Source organism: Cynara cardunculus (assembly GCF_001531365.2).
Source record: "Cynara cardunculus var. scolymus isolate 2C chromosome LG 17, CcrdV1, whole genome shotgun sequence".
NCBI lineage: Eukaryota > Viridiplantae > Streptophyta > Magnoliopsida > Asterales > Asteraceae > Cynara > Cynara cardunculus.
This window is the reverse complement of record NC_037544.1, coordinates 129610-145868: the sequence shown is the minus strand read 5'-3', so window position 1 is coordinate 145868 and position 16259 is coordinate 129610. Positions and strand designations below refer to the sequence as shown.

General features: G+C 34.7%; 2 protein-coding genes across 4 annotated transcripts; one reads left to right on the top strand and one right to left on the bottom strand.

Annotated features, from left to right (window-relative positions):
* Window positions 1-332: 332 nt before the first annotated feature.
* Window positions 333-5735, bottom strand: LOC112501248. 2 transcript variants are annotated; one of them, XM_025104957.1, is made up of 9 exons: window positions 5033-5735; window positions 3230-3359; window positions 2114-2658; window positions 1878-1958; window positions 1665-1763; window positions 1439-1555; window positions 1248-1331; window positions 1098-1169; window positions 333-772 (listed from the first exon to the last, which is right to left on the bottom strand). In XM_025104957.1, exons 1-9 carry the CDS (start codon window positions 5354-5356, stop codon window positions 500-502), a joined length of 1725 nt encoding a protein of 574 aa, XP_024960725.1. In that variant the 5' UTR covers window positions 5357-5735; the 3' UTR covers window positions 333-499. The 2 variants fall into 2 exon arrangements, with proteins under 2 accessions (XP_024960725.1, XP_024960726.1); XM_025104958.1 differs by having other exon boundaries at window positions 1439-1552.
* Window positions 5736-8279: 2544 nt separating this feature from the next.
* LOC112500361 (renalase) lies at window positions 8280-13757 on the top strand. 2 transcript variants are annotated; one of them, XM_025103840.1, is made up of 9 exons: window positions 8280-8419; window positions 8549-8648; window positions 8850-9030; window positions 9969-10041; window positions 10121-10300; window positions 11610-11707; window positions 11924-12012; window positions 12678-12851; window positions 13274-13757. In XM_025103840.1, exons 1-9 carry the CDS (start codon window positions 8377-8379, stop codon window positions 13443-13445), a joined length of 1110 nt encoding a protein of 369 aa, XP_024959608.1. In that variant the 5' UTR covers window positions 8280-8376; the 3' UTR covers window positions 13446-13757. The 2 variants fall into 2 exon arrangements, with proteins under 2 accessions (XP_024959608.1, XP_024959607.1); XM_025103839.1 differs by having other exon boundaries at window positions 8307-8464.
* The last annotated feature ends 2502 nt before the right edge of the window (window positions 13758-16259 follow it).

The window sequence follows — 16259 nt, the reverse complement described above, 5'->3', positions numbered from 1 at the left end:
TAAAAAATTATCAAAACTAATATCAATATAAATTCTAATATTAATAGATGAATACACACTATCTAAATAATCTATACCTATAAATTTTGTCATATTTTTTTATTAATGAAATTGTAGACGATGTTAACTTATCAATGTAATGTATTTTGCATATGACCAGATTCATCAATGAATACACACAACATGAAATTTGTTAGTGTGTTATACTATGCTAACGGGTGCATTCACCAATGAATATAAACTATATCATGCACCTAAACATTCATCAACCAAAATATACATATGTGGTTACCAAAGCTTCTTCTGGTGTTCCACAGTAAGCATGGATCATCTGTTCTTGAATTGGTGGAGGAATTGTGATGTTGATTGAAACAACTTTATTAACAACTTAACATCATCATCATCATCTTCTTCACATCAAAATCTAATAATGCATACACACCGGACACCATTTATATACATACATTACAAAACCAACCACCCAAAGGATTCTTTTTTACTACTGAGACATTCGATTCCATTCTTTCTTTCCTTTCTTCTGAGGTAATTTGAAGAAGGGTCCCCAGCTTTTTCTACGTTTTGAAGTTTCGCTAAATAAACCCGACGCCAATGCTTCTTTTAGCCATATCTCAAATTCCTCTTCTTCATCCGATGCCATTTTTGCATCCAAATCCCATGGATACCTGCTTGAGTTTGATCTTGCAGGTTTCTCCAATCCAACCATGTTTACACGAAAAGTTGGACGATGGGTATTTGGCCTGCAACCCATTCCCTGTTCAAACATATTTTGTTAAATTTTGCATTTTCTAATCACATTTTCTAATATATATATATATATATATATATATATATAGAGAGAGAGAGAGAGAGAGAGAGAGAGAGAGAGAGAGAGCGCAGCAGTGAGGTTATGGGAAAACCCTAAAAAATGAAAAAATGAAGATGCTTTCTGGTTACATGCGATGCACATGTGCATACTGTACAAATAAATGAGTACTAAGGTGTTCCTCAGTTTTTCACTTTTTTGCGGTTTTCCCCTGAACCTTACACATTATATATGTGTGTGTGTATATATATATATATATATCTCAAAACGACACCTGGCAAATGGCCCATTCTGAAACATCAAAAATCTTGCTCTCCGCACAAACAAAAGCACGCGGTATCTCCACCTAAATCACCAAAATAACACCATCCTCTAAATTGTAACCAAAAAACTTTAACTTGCTATTTCTTGAAAAATCACAAACCTTTTGAGCTCGATCAAAGCTTAGCGAGCCTTTGTATTCTACCCACCCGTCCCCATCCTTGGCTTGATGATATTGACAACAATCCTGAAACAACAAATACAAGGATTATCATCGATTTCTCTGATAACCAAAAGATAATATAATAGAATTAGATTTTCATCTATCTTCTACTTTCAAACATAAGTCTCTACCTGACACCATCTTGCCTGCAATTTCGTCCTATTTGTACATATCCATATATGTGAATGACCACATTTTGTGCACTGTATGCGTCGTGATTCCCTAGAGCAGTAATCAGGACTCTCCTGCTTTATCATCGAGGTTGAACAATATTAAACCACCCAACAAAATCATGGTACATTTGATGCAAACAAAGAATCTTGTTATGCTTATTCAAGTATGTTTATGGTGACATGCCTGATGGGAAGTACTAGGAGATTTGTGAGATAGAGTCCTCGATTCTTTCTTTCTCAGCTGCTCATCGTAGTCTCTTTTCTTCAAAGAATCAGAAAGAACCTGAGAATATCGTAAAACTATCAGTTACAGACACCCAGAAAGAAAAAAGAAAAAAGAAAAAAGAAAAAAGAAAAACTTTTAGCCAATCCTGGGGTAAACTAGAAGACGGTTTACCTCATATGCACATTGAATCTTTTTAAAGGATTCACTTGCCAGCGGACTTCCCATGTTTTTATCGGGGTGCACAAGCATGGCCTGCGATAGAAAGAAACGGGAATTTTACATAACGGGCAATTTATACAATCAATAGGACCATAAAGCATAAGAAACTTTACAAAAGATTCAAGAAACTAAAGGCAAGAATTCAAGAAACTAAAGATGGTACTAGCAAATGAGCAAAACCGGCCTACCTTTTTCCTATATTCTTTCTTCAGCAAAATTCCATCAATCCTCTTGTAACGAGATAATCCTAGTGCTTCATAATGATCCACACAGCTAAGAATTCTTTTCATCTCATTAACTGCTTTCAAATCGTCTTTGACCACAGCGAAAGAGGACGATTCCTTTGGTTTGTTCAATATAATTGTTGTAGAAGTTGGTTCGCTTGAACATTCACATGACTGAACCTTTTCAGCTTCATCAGTAGGACGCACCTTCTCGGTTTCATCAGTAGGATGCACCTTCTCAGCTTCATTGGTAGGATTAAAAAACTCACTCTCTGGTCGGAATTCATCTTCAACAAATGATTCAGAAAAATTCTGCTCTTCAAAATGCGTCTTTTCACTCAGATTATCACACCATTGGAGGATGCAGTTTAACGCATCGTTAGATAGGAAAGCAAGGTTAATTGATACCAAAAATCCAGACCATCCTCCTTGAACTTTTACACAATAGAGAGCATATAAGGTTGCAATTAAAACGACCAACCTTGCGTGTTTCCGGGAAAACAAGTAACCTGCAACATGCAAGAAGATTTTGGATTTCAACAGCAAGAGGATGAAACCAAAGGATGATCACTACGTACACACCCTATATAGGGGGTGTTTTCCATTAAGTTATGTACAGATAAATCTGTTTGTATGGATTCATTTGTCTGTATAGATCGGGAAGGTTTTTGTTTGGRAGGRTTTTTWCATAGATGGAAGGAGCRTRTYTTTTWAWTKGGARGGGCAGGTTTGGAAAAAACTTGGCTTTCTGCATAAAGCCCCCCTAGAAGCTTACTAAATAAGTCACTTTCTATATCGTTAAGCCAGTACCAAACAATCATGTATAGCTAACCGAATAAGCTGTGAGTCCCATTAAGCTGCCAACAAACAGGCTCTTAAAGAGATCATGAGAAAGTATCAGCCATGGTGACCATCTCTGAAGAACAATAAAACCAAAGATGACAAAAGGTATACTTTCAAGAAAACAAGATAACTGGGCTAGTGACAAATGAGGATGTCTCCCACCTCCAACCCAAAATAAGATAAAGGATATGATCTTGCCTTAAAGTAAACAATAATAAGCCAGGAAATGAGACATACCTCCAACAATAAATAATGTGCCAGTGATCCAAAAGTTACCATACATCCACAGGACTAAAATTGCAAATAACCCTACTATAAATAAACCAGGAGTGTGGCCCAGATAGTGGACAGCACACGCAGCAGCGCCCTGTGAAGACGAGTAGGACTGTTAATTCCATGAAATTACTTCACAAGTTTATGCACTAACAAACAGACCCTAATTCGCCTCCATGAAGCTTCATTAAGTTTATGCACTAATTAGTGTAGGCCAAAAAATGATAAACATATTAATAGCCAAGAGCAACAAGATGATCCAATTGAATCAGACCCACAAATATGAATTACATTCCTCAATCTTCCCTGTCAAAAATAAGGCATTTTTATTCTTATTTTCTGGTGGCGTCCAGCCATCCAAGACAAGGCCTGAGTCACATAAGCTACTTCTGCCTGGATTAATATGAGCCTACCCATACCTCAACCAAAATCTATCTTTAATTCAGCAATTGAAGGTGTTGTATACTTGTATACACTACTTTACCCGCCTTAATATCAAATTTTTATGAGCCAATCATACCTCTTTTAAACACCCTCCTGTTGATACTAATCTAAGTGTACCCTGTATAACTTACCACAATTGCTTAGATGCACTAGGGAGAGAAACGGGAGCGTCATATTGTAAGATTTAGGAACAAGATTTTGTACACTGTTTGGCTTATATGGAAAAATAACACTTTAAATTCTGAAAGGCTCTAAAGAAGATAAAGTTTTAACTTTATGTTACATATAGACAGCATATGAAGATATCATATAGGTCATGCTCTCACACACATATCTACTGCCAAGACCCAAGACTGATATTAGCACCCATACCTCTTCAGCTCTTCTAACTCCCTCCTCTTGATACTACTCCTATTACACCTTGTATGCATAACACATCCAGTTGGGATGCATTGGGAAGAGAAGCATCCTTAATATTTTGATATATAATAATCAAGATTTGTACACTGTGTGCTTTATCTGGAACTATTACTACTTTCAATTTAAAAAAAGAGAGTATTTTAAGGGATAAAACTTGGTGCATATTATACATTCTCTTAACCAAAACACAGAAAAAAGATATCCTTTAACTCAACATATATGTTGTAAATTGTAATACTACCTTCTGTGCCCCTGTGATTCTGATTATCTAGTAGTTTACTTTTATAAACTTGCAATTATTCATCCTACCCCTCTTCACGAAAGAAGTCCCATGGATTTCTGACATAGGAAGGCTGGAAAGATTTGTGATTCTTGAAGGACTATGTGTTCAACTACTATAGGAGTTTTGGAAACAAATTACTTTCCTTACCTTGAGCATATAAAAAGGAATAAGTGTCATTGTTCTGATGCTATAAGTTACACACTTTTTTCATTTTTCAATAAAGAATGGTCCTTGATTCTTTTAATCTTTTTGCACATCATACTAGGTAAACTCCAAGCTCCCTCTAAGTTCATCATCATCATCATCACAAGTAAAAAAGAGTTGAGGTTTTAGCTGGTGCCATGACCTAGACAGCAATTTAAAGAGTTATGCGATACATAACAGGTTAATTCCTATGGACCAATGTCCAAAATAATTAGGTATGACAACATTTTCTTGATGAATCTTTATCTACAACTATGAAATAAAACAGCAATACTAGTATAGGAATCTAGTGATAAGAAAGTCCATCGATCTCATGAGTGCTGGAATATATATAATGTCGTTCAAGAACCAAAGGGATTTCATGGCAGCAATTCAAAAATCACAAAATCTTGAAAGGGAAAGATTTATAAACTCACCATACTTAAAAGAACATAAAGAAGGCAGGACATTGATGTCAAACTAAGAAAACAGCTCCATATGATAAGAAGAAGGGCAGCAGTACCCAACCCAAAAAGCGATCTAGATCCACGAACAAAACAATCCTTCCACTGAATCAGAAAGTAGCAGAATAGCTTAACCAGTCTTGAACAACCACAGCAAACACTAGGCCAATGGCGAGCGATAGAAATCCCAATTTTGTCCCTGAAAGAACGAGCAGCATTCATCGCAGCGACGGAGTAACAATGGCTTTCCGACAGCAACCATTTCCAGGCCTGTTTAAGTAACAGGATGTCTTCCATAACTGTGCAAAAGCTCTAGATTTATCAGAGGGTTATACTTGACATTCCCGTTTCGAGTAGAATCCCAGGTGTCGGTGAAAGCAGAACCTCATGGGTATACATGGAAGTGAAGTATGGGTGATATTTGTTTAAGCAGTTGTCTTGATGGCAGCTACTAAAAGGATAAGTCTGGAGATGGCTGTCCCATACAGATAAGTGGTCGGATCTTGAAAGAAGGGAAGAAATTTAAGAGGAGGAGATTTGGTAGCTGAAGGAGGAAGAAGAAAAGAAAGGGGGTGGGGGCTTGACCTTTATCCGTGACGGAACCCTAGAACTTTTGGGTCACTTTTGCAGGCAATGCTCGTGAAAGGGGAAGGGGCAAGAAAAAGGCATAAAAGGGGCATTTGAGGTCCGTGAGAGAGTAAAACTAATTATTAATCAAGAAGAAAGCAGGAGGAGGTGGAGGTGGAAGTTGAAGACCTTTTCTATAACCATGGCTTGAGTTGAGGCTGCTGAGTAATATATTTATTATTATTATTATTATTATTATTATTAATTGTATCATTTTTATTGCTAATTAATCAAAAGTCAATTATTATTATTATTATTATTATTGGCATTGCAGTGTTTGCTTCTTCTAAAAATAAACAAAAATAATTATTTCTACATATTTTATTAATTTAGATTATATATCACCTCAATTTTTTATATACTTTTTCTAGGTTCATCGATATCCGCTTCTACTTAGGGACATAATAGGATGAATATTGTTTTGTTGAATGGCCTTACATTTTATGTGAAATAGCATATTTATGTGATCCAATTCCAAATGTGGCTTTGAGTCCTATTTTTATATTTTTTTTAACTTTTTATTTCGGGTTTATTATGTTTTAAAATTAAAAACTATAAAAACACTTGTTCATTAAGTAAGGAACCAGCCGATATACCAACATTACTTTTTGTAATTACATGTACTTGCATTTGTTAGTCTATTATTAAATAATTATTTGTTTGTATAATCCATGCGTTAACATTTGACATGGATATAAAAACAAATATTTTTCTTTCAAAACTCAACTTGGTCCCGCCAATTAATTGGTTGTTGGTTTGATCAAAACTAATACTTTTGTATCCATATCATTTACGTCCTTCCTTCAAATAAATCATTTATAAACACGACATTGACTTAATATGTTGTATGATAATAGTTATGTTACCAATGATTATTTGTTAACAAGCATTCCTATCGGTCCAATTTTATTTAAAGCTTGAAGATTGTTTATTTTTCGTGGTAATTTGTTATTTCGGCAAGTCCTAACCTTTTTTTTTTAACTACAATTCTTCTTAAACACTGAATGGAGTCATTATATTCTATATAATATATATATATATAGTGATTGTATGTATATATTAATAAGTCTTGAAAATTTCATACATATCGACATCGAAACATTCTTTATGGATAGAAATAGAAATAGAATAGAATGTCGTTTACTTTTATTAAACACGATGCCTTTGTATCTTTGATGGAACCAACATTTTCTAAGTGGTGTAGTTTATTACGTTTATGGTTGCAACTTGATGTTTATAATGGTCAACTATTATTTCAATTGTGTTTGCCATATAAAAACCAATTATTTAGAACATATATAATGTTTGTGAGTGGTTGTTGGGGTATTATATTATTCATTGGATTCAATACATCAATTTTATCAGATCTTTAAACTCTATCATAATTGATTCACATTTTAATTTGATCGGTTTAAACATTTATTTTATTTAATCTAAAGATAACCTATAGAAATAGGAAATGTTATGACTTATGTGCAATTTTCAATTCGGGTTTTAACGCATTATAAGGAAGGAAAAGAACAAGGTAAAAAGATTGAGGGGTGGCTTGGTTGGATTTTCAAGTTATATCTATACTACCTTATAAAGCATATTTGATAAAAGTTTAAAAAACAACCTTAAACGCATAAGGTATTGCTTCGTTATGCATGAAGTCTTAATTACAACTCATTTATGCACATGATACGACTCAACAATGCTTCATACTTTTTCAGTTTTATCTTTCACATATTTAGTTTTGGTTCCTAATAGACATTGAAAATTTAAACCATCTACCCCTTTCAAATTTTGACACTTTATGTTTCCAAGCTTTTCATCTTACCATCAAAAACTCTCTTACCATTTCAAATTTCAAATGTAAACCTCAATTTTCATAATTCACGATTGTTTTTTCTCAATTACCTCCATTGCCACTAGCTACATTCTTCCTCGCCTCCGTCGTTCCTCACCATCTCTCCTCCGGTTGCACCGACACCCTTACATAAAGGTCTTTCTTTGGCTTTCCATTGGCTTCCATGGTTGTACAAGGGTCTTCCTTTGGCTTTCCATGTTACTACCAGGGTTTGAGCTAGCTGCTTATTTTAAAGGTTGACATTTCGGAGCTTCGGATCTACATTTACAATATTTGTATACATTAACAAACCCATTTGCTTTTAAGGGTTTCTTTGATTCAATATATTCGATATGGGTTGTGATTTGGGTCGAGTATCTTGCTCCACTGCTCCAGTCCTTGGCAAATACTTGTATCTTGCTCCACCGCTCCAGTCAGTCGGGTTGTGATTAAGGGTTTATGAATAATTGTAGAACCTACTAACACCAACATTTTAGATGAATGTATATTTGAATCTAAATTAGATACAAATGTAGATAGCTTTGTTACATATTTAAAAAATTTGATATCTCAAAATTGAATAAAATCTTAATGAGCTTTTTATATCCTGCTACATTGCTTTGATAGACAACTTTTATATATATATATATATATATATATATATATATATATATATATATTATGGATTAATACGACAAGTTTTTTTTTTTTTTTTTAAATGGGAGAAGTCTATTTTTAAACTGGTAGGAGGAGAACTTACGGAATAAGCCCACCGAGTCCATTAAGCTCCTTACAGTTTAGCTATTCACAAACAAACAAGATGAAGATATAGTGAGAAATTCGTTATGTAAAGGGGTGCATCATGAATCCAATAACTACTAAGGTTGCCGTCATCGGTGCCGGAAGTGAGCAAATATCTTTCATTTCCCATCATTCTTTCATACTACTACGTAATTTGCAACCATACGCTTATATAAGAGAGTGTGTGTGTTTGTTGTTCCCATCTAATCCAATCCAATTGTGAAACGATTCAGTTTCAGGAGCTGTCTGCGCTTTCAATTTGGCCAAAAGTGGCATTTCGGTCACCATCTTCGATTCCGCTAGGGGACCTGGCGGTCGAATGTCTCGAAGAAGGTACCCATGGTGTTATTCTCTTTACCTAACCTTATCACGATCTTCTTAATTACTTATATTATATTCCACAATTGGAGCCCAATTTATGAAATATCATACTCGATCTACACCTGTAAACAAGAACCCAATCTGATCGTGTAATGGAAGGAGTTACATTTTCGCAAATGAGAAAAAACACAAGAAAACGTTTGTAATTTGCAGAGAAATTGCTGAAGATGGGAGGGAACTATATTTTGACCATGGGGCACCTTGTTTTACCACAACTAACACCGACGTGGAGGAGATGATTAGGGTTTGGGAAGCAAGAGGTCTTGTTGCTGAGTGGAAACAGAATTATGGGTCATTTGATTTCATTACTAAAAAATTTGTCAACTTCGAAAAGGTTTACTTCTCCTTGATTATATAGTTTATTATTGCAACTTGGCCACCTTATTTGTCTCAAGTCCTGTTTTGAGTTTTTAAATCAGTATATTAGCTGGTGCAGCTTGAAGTATTATATGCACATTATGCAAGTCTCAATTATTCTTTTGTAGATATCTTCATCCACATGCTTATAAGAATGATGTGCAAATCTCTGGTCATCCATATATAGTGTACATACATCTAAAAAGTTGATAATTTTGATTGATATTGTAATAAACAGTGATTCCCACATGACAGAGCCTAAATTTTCATGTGTACATACTCATTCATTGATTGAATTAGTTATACACAGGATGTGTATAAATACTGCTCTATTATCAAATCGTTATATACATATTTATGGACATAGGCAAGGCGCATAAAAAATTATCGGTTTTGTGTAGCATTATAGAATATTTGACCATGGTGTTTTTCTTTATTGAAATAAACAATAGAGCCACATCTGAACTGCTTTGCTCTGTTGCTAGAACTACCCATGTTTCTTAGCATGGTACAAGTCTATAGCCATTCAGTCGATTGATATTGCCCCAGCATATCATTTTTGTTCCCTGACCAGATGCATGAGAAAATTTCCCAATGATGTTAAAGTTTTTTGTGGTTGGAGTTCAGTTAAAATTCCAGACTTTGATAGTCCTAAACAATTTGCCGACACTTATGTATGTGGCTTTTGTATACATAATCTTTTGGGAACATTATATACATATGCATACAGGTTATAAAAGATGTCAGACCATGATTTTACGAATGGATCATGCCGAACTTTTGCTAGAAATTTTCTAAAGCTTAGGGTGTTACAAGTTGGTATACTGTTAGTGCATCTGTTCTTCTCCAAGCTCTTGTAATACCTTGCTCTGCATTTCTTTGAGTACTACTTTTTCTAAATGGCTGCTCATTTAGGAAGGATTAAGCAAGAAATATGTGGGCATCCCAGGAATGAATTCTATATGCAGAGCTTTATGCCAAGAACCTGGTACCAAGAATATTTTTTATAACTGTACCATATTTGCAGACTTAGCCTAGAATGATGTCTTACTTACCCACTTCATCAGGCATTGAAAGTAAATTCGGGGTCATGGTTGGGAGATTGGAGTGGTTGGAAAATAAGGATTCATGGTCCTTAATAGGTTTGGATGGACAAGATCTTGGTCAGTTCAATGGGGTGATAGCAGCAGACAAGAGCACATTTTCTCACAGGTCGACACAAGTCACTATGAAGCCACCTCCACTTGGTATAGCTACTCCCTATCTTTCTTGTTCTGATTGGTTGCAACTCTTTAAGTCAAACATTTAAACCATTTATGGTGACATTTACATGACCATATGTTTAATCATATTGAAACAGCATGAAAGCTCTAAGAAGGACACTGAGTTATTTATTCTGTCCCTTAGTCACGAATGATAGGCACAAGTCCATTGACCAACAAAAATAGTGGGAACTTATAATCGTGATGTCATAATGAAAGAAAAATCTTGCATTATTTATAGTTGCATGAACAAACTCTCTTTTTTATATCTGAAGGAGCAAAATCTTGACACAATACTTACAATGTTAAAACCCCTTTGTGATCGAGGTGTAAGATAACCACACAAGTAAAAGTTGTTTTCTAGTACCAAACAAGAGAAAAGGTCGCTTCCTCTGCTCTTCAAGAAACACAAATATCGGGTTATTTCATAACCACACAAGTAAAAGTTGTTTTCTAGTACCAAACAAGAGAAAAGWTCGCTTTCTCTGCTCTTCAAGAAACACAAATATCTACTTATTTCGTAACTTCTATTTGTTACATTTTTCAATGGGGAAATGATGGGAAAACAACAGTAATACTAAAAACGAAAGCACAGAATGGGCGCCTTTCTGCTCATTTTATATTATTTTTCTTTTTCGCCAGTAACTAATCAATTTGAATTCTCAACCTACTCATATATATTGTATGCATTCATCTATACTGGATATTGTTTAGGATTTCCCTTTTTAACATAATATATTTGCATCATCTGGTCCTTCGGCTAATGCCTTCTTAACATGTTCGCTTTCTTTGTTTTTATGATGGCCTCTAAAACTCTCAATCAAATAATTTGTGCTATTGCTCTTTTAAACAGCGACAACAAATTATAATGATAAGAAACCGTTTTATTGCCCAATCAATAATGATAATCAGCGACAACAAACCTTTGTGATATAAGCTGACCATATCTAGAAGGTCAATCCATTGCATATCATGGTCTCAACCAACTCTGCTTGAGAATAAGCAGGTTAGGTCATGCAACACACACACACACACACACACACACACATATATATATATATATTGCAACTAATATATAATCCGGTCGGGGAAACTTATCAAATCCAAGTAATCATCAGCACAAAGAGACAAATTGAGCTAATTACCTAAAATATACATTCCACTTACAAATTGTATCAACCGCCAGTGCAGATTCCGTGCCATTAATTGTTTTTCTTGAATTTATATGCTTATCTACTTTGAAACCGTCACATGCTGTATCATAACCTAGTACTCTTTTACCTTTGAAGTATAGACGTGGATGCTATACCGGGGATAGCTAACATGGTTAAAGAAGTTCCTGTTAGACCATGTTTCGCCCTCATGTTGGCATTTGAAACTCCTTTGTCTTCGGTTAGATTTCTGTTCTACGTTTCTGAGATGTTCTATTGAATCTTCCATAATTTTGCTTATGCAAATCTCACATCTTTATGCACTCATTTATCTGCTCCTGACCAACATAACCCAATTCATAAAATTTAAATTTCAATCATGTTTACTGTTCACTGCCATTATTCTGTTAAAATTTATTAAGCCTTTGATATACCCTTTTATTTTTTATTCCTCCAGATACCAATTAAAGGCTTCTCATTTGAGAATTCTGAAGTACTTAAATGGGCAATATGTGACAGCAGTAAGCCAGGACGTCCTACCTCCAGGTCTGTTTCTGTTCTATCGTTATTGCACATTATTAGAGAGAAAAATATTTATGTATGTTGTTTTTGTGCTACATTCTTTTGCTTTTTCATTAACACATGAATGGTGGGTATTGCATTGTTTGGGAAGTACGCACACACATATATATAACTGAGGAAGACTCTGGTAACCGTTCATCTGGACGGTATGCATATGCGCATATTGGTAATTTTAAGCAATTTGTCTGGTATTCACACGTGCATAAAAACCAAGCAACAACTTCAATTACCATTCCAGATGAATGTTTACCAGGGTGTTCCTAGTTTTTTAATTTTTTGAGGTTTTCCCTTGAACCTCTCTCTCTCTCTCTCTATATATATATATGTATATATATATATATATATATATAGGGTTAGGTTCAAGGGAAAACCGCAAAAAAATAAATACTGAGGAACACCGTGGTAACCGTTCATCTGCATGTGCATACAAGTAATTTCTAAGCAATTTGTGCAATTTGTGGTAACCGTTTCTCAGGTTTTCATTTTTTGGGTTCCCCCGAACCTCCCTCTCTCTCTCTATATATATAATATATATATATATATATATATAGAGAGAGAGAGAGAGAGAGAGGGAGTATATAGTGTACCTCATTAAAGTGTTACATCCTTTTGCTTCTTTACTGCCACAGTGAACGATGGGTATTGCATTCAACAGAGAAGTATGCAGAAGGTATTATTGCTCGGGATGGACTTCAGAAGCCTTCAAATGCAGCATTGGCGGAAATTGCTGAAGAACTATTTGGAGAATTTCAGAGGACTGGACTCGATGTCTCTGTGCCATTTTTCAAGAAAGCTCACAGATGGTTAGTGTGATCATCTCCTCTGACGTGCTTAGCACATTTTCCAGCTTAAGTTGACTTAGATTTCAAGTTGACATTTGGAAATAATGCTTGAAAAATATCCTTTTGTTGTTGTCTTATCTTTTCACTTGATATTTAAGTAGTCTAACCATAAGTTTATTTTCTCGCTCTTTTCGGATGGTGGGTTTTTGGCTTTGCTTCTTGTGTACCAAATTACCTGGCTGTTGGTAGAAGTAAGGGCCAGTCTGATAGCTCCAAATGTGTATATCCTTGAGTTTGACAATGTCTGGGAAGGTCTGATGGAAGAGACAATGTCACTAAATGTTCTAAATTTCTGATTTTTTATGTGCAACTTCTCTTTGTAAAGCGGATTTTGGATATTTTTACGATTATTGATTGATTTTTTTATGTGCATGGTGATGTAGGGGCAGTGCTTTTCCAGCAACAAGTATAGCAAGAGATGAAAAATGCATATGGGATAGAACAAAGAAACTTGCAATCTGTGGGGACTTTTGTGTGAGCCCAAATGTCGAAGGTGCAATCTTAAGTGGATTGGCTGCGGCCTCAAAGTTTTCTGAATCATTCAGTTGTTTATAATGATAGTCAGTTGGTCGAACTTAAGCATTTCTATGATACGAGCTTATCATTTACGGTCTACACGATTGGTACCTGGCATCACCTATTTTTGTTGAGTTGAAACCATACAACTTTGTAGCGTTACGAAAAGAATAAAGACGGAGTGAAAAGCATGTGAAGGGTGGTAAATAATTCACATTATGCTTTGCCGAAAAAGGAAATGATCTACCCCAACTATGTAATAAAATGTGTTGCTTTTTTTTTACACTCTATACATCCAAAAAGTTTGTTCATCAACTCTTATGTATATTTTCATGTCAAATTATATATTAAAAATGTAAAAAAGTAAGTTTCGATGTTGAAGGTATATGATTTTATGTTTTTTTTAGGGTGGGTTTGTCTTTTCCTTTGACTATTGAGTGATGATCCTCCCATACACCCTGTAATCTGGTCCTAGATGGATAGACACAAGGACAAGACTTGAAAGTTTTTGGACCAAACACCATTTTAACATTGGTCCTCAAGTCTAGTTTATAGCCAATTATTAGGTTTCAACGAAAGATCGATTTGGATCCAGTTAGAGAATGTATACGACAAAAAGGGCCCGGTTATGATTGAACTAGGAGTTGTTAGGTCCAAATCAAAAGAATCGTAACTTCTTTTGCACAACTTGTGGAGGACGGGATTGTTTTTAAAAGTTTTGAACCGAGACCATCAAGAATTGATCAGAGGAGTTGGATAGAATTTCAGATCTAGTTCTTAAGGCTCATAACCTCCCTTTGCTCCATTATGTGCAAGTCTTAACCCGCTTACTCATTCCACTCGAACTTATTCCTTTTCATATACATGTGTGTGTGTGCGCGTATGCGTGCCTACATACACGTTTTTTTCTATATATAACTTTTTATATTTGGTGTGTGTATATTTATTATATCGTAAATTATCTGGACTTTTACTTTCTAATAATTATTAACTTTTCAAACATAGAAAGTGTCAGATTATCATGTAAAAATCGATAATGCATACTCAATATTTCGATTTATATAATACCTTTTGTTTTATCGTTCTTGTAAACTAAAACTAAAAGTTCGAAGGGTTTATGGTTTTAAAAAAATATTAATCACAAATATATTCCAAATTAAAACATTAACCCAACTAATTTTGATTTAATGTATAAAACGCCATGACTTTCAACTTTATCGTTATAAAGCCGTGTGTAAATTCAATTAAATAGACCCTTTTCAACAGTTTGCGATTGCATGCATATACAAATCTCATACATCAGTGTTCTTATTTTGTACTCGTTTTGAAAAGGAGATATAAAATTTCTATGTTTATATAAAAGTTCTAAAAGCAAAATAAAATAGATCAAATATCCAAATTTATGTAAAAGTCGTGAAACACTTTAAAAAGGATTTAAAGAAAGGGACATGCCAATGATAAAAATATTATATTCAATATAAGCAACCAAGTTATCATGGACTATGATAAGTTTGGCTCCAATGTATTTTAAACATAGATGAAAGGGCAGAAGAGAAACCAAAGTTATATTGGTTGATGCCATTTATGGAGGATATTTAGTGGATGAGGAAGAAATGGGTACAATAAGCAAACAACAAAGTTCCAAGTATAGGAGCATTAGCAAGCACGATAACATTGATAATTAAGCTATAATACGAGGTTGAAATTGTTGGATGAGCATGAGGCGGGGAGTGAAGGAGGTTCACGCTGCCCCCAAAACAAAAACGAAATTTAAGAGAGCTGAACTAATATAATAATTTTAATGTAAGTTGATGTATATTTATCAATCTCTATAAAAAAAATAGACAGACTTTTGTCTTAAACTTGGGTTTGCACCAATTTATAAAAAGACGTACGAAATATGATTTTAAAAAATAGCTATGAAACTAAGTGTGTGTTAGGAGGGGTAAATACATGTAAAAAGGCAAAAAAGATTGTCATGTTTATGAGATTTTAACAAGTAGTAAGCTGGTAAATGGAGAGCGCTCTGAATCCAGCCACGGGCTTCAGCAGGAGTCTTTAAATGGGTTTGGGTTTGGGTTTGGGTTTGGGTTGAAGAATATGAAGTGTTATGGTAGTTGAGGGAATCAATTGGATGTTAAAAGGGTTTTGGTTTTGGAATTGAAATATAATCTTTAAAAAAAGAAATCAAGTAAAAAAGCAAAGCAAAATGGTAGTAGAAAGCAAAAAGACAACTTTTTCAAATTTCAAGGGGTCAAACACTCACCATCAATTTCATTCTTTTTCTTTCATAAACTTAACATATATATATATATATATATATATATTGTTGTATAATAAATAAAATATGAAAATAAAGAAAATATGAAAATAAATATTAAAGAAAAGTATGGGCATGTAGCTGGCGAGACATGACTCATCCTTCAGCTTCAGACAACGACCACTGAAACAACCCCATCCTTTCCCTCTTCTCCAATTCCTGTTCCTGTTCCTTTCCCCTCACTTGTCTTCTCATTTTAATTCAATGCAAGCCCACGGTGGTAGGTGGCAGCGGAAGCAGAAGCGGAGGCGGAGGCGGACGGTGGACAACTCAACCCCCTCTCTCTCCCTCTCCCTCTCCCTCTCCCTCTCCCTGACACCATTTTTATATTATAATATATATATATATATATATGTATAAACTGTCACCATCCATCCTTTCACAAACTCCAAACACCCACCCACCCTCCCTCCTTTATTATTATTTATTATTTATTATTTTAAACACAACACAACACAATAACCGTCTATTATACATCTGCTGCCTGCTGCCTGCTGCTGCTGTGCAGATATCCAGCGGTGATAACATGCTTC

Coding starts and splice junctions, on each gene's coding strand:
- LOC112501248 (XM_025104957.1), bottom strand. CDS start 5,356: ATGGAAGACATCCTGTTACTTAAACAGGCCTGGAAATGGTTGCTGTCG. Junction 3,360..5,032: donor TTTATGTTCTTTTAAGTATG/GTGAGTTTATAA, acceptor TCGTCTTCACAG/GGCGCTGCTGCGTGTGCTGT. Junction 1,959..2,113: donor AGAAAGAATATAGGAAAAAG/GTAGGCCGGTTT, acceptor TTTCTATCGCAG/GCCATGCTTGTGCACCCCGA.
- LOC112500361 (XM_025103839.1), top strand. CDS start 8,377: ATGAATCCAATAACTACTAAGGTTGCCGTCATCGGTGCCGGAAGTGAG. Junction 11,708..11,923: donor TTGAAACTCCTTTGTCTTCG/GTTAGATTTCTG, acceptor TTATTCCTCCAG/ATACCAATTAAAGGCTTCTC. Junction 12,852..13,273: donor TTCAAGAAAGCTCACAGATG/GTTAGTGTGATC, acceptor ATGGTGATGTAG/GGGCAGTGCTTTTCCAGCAA.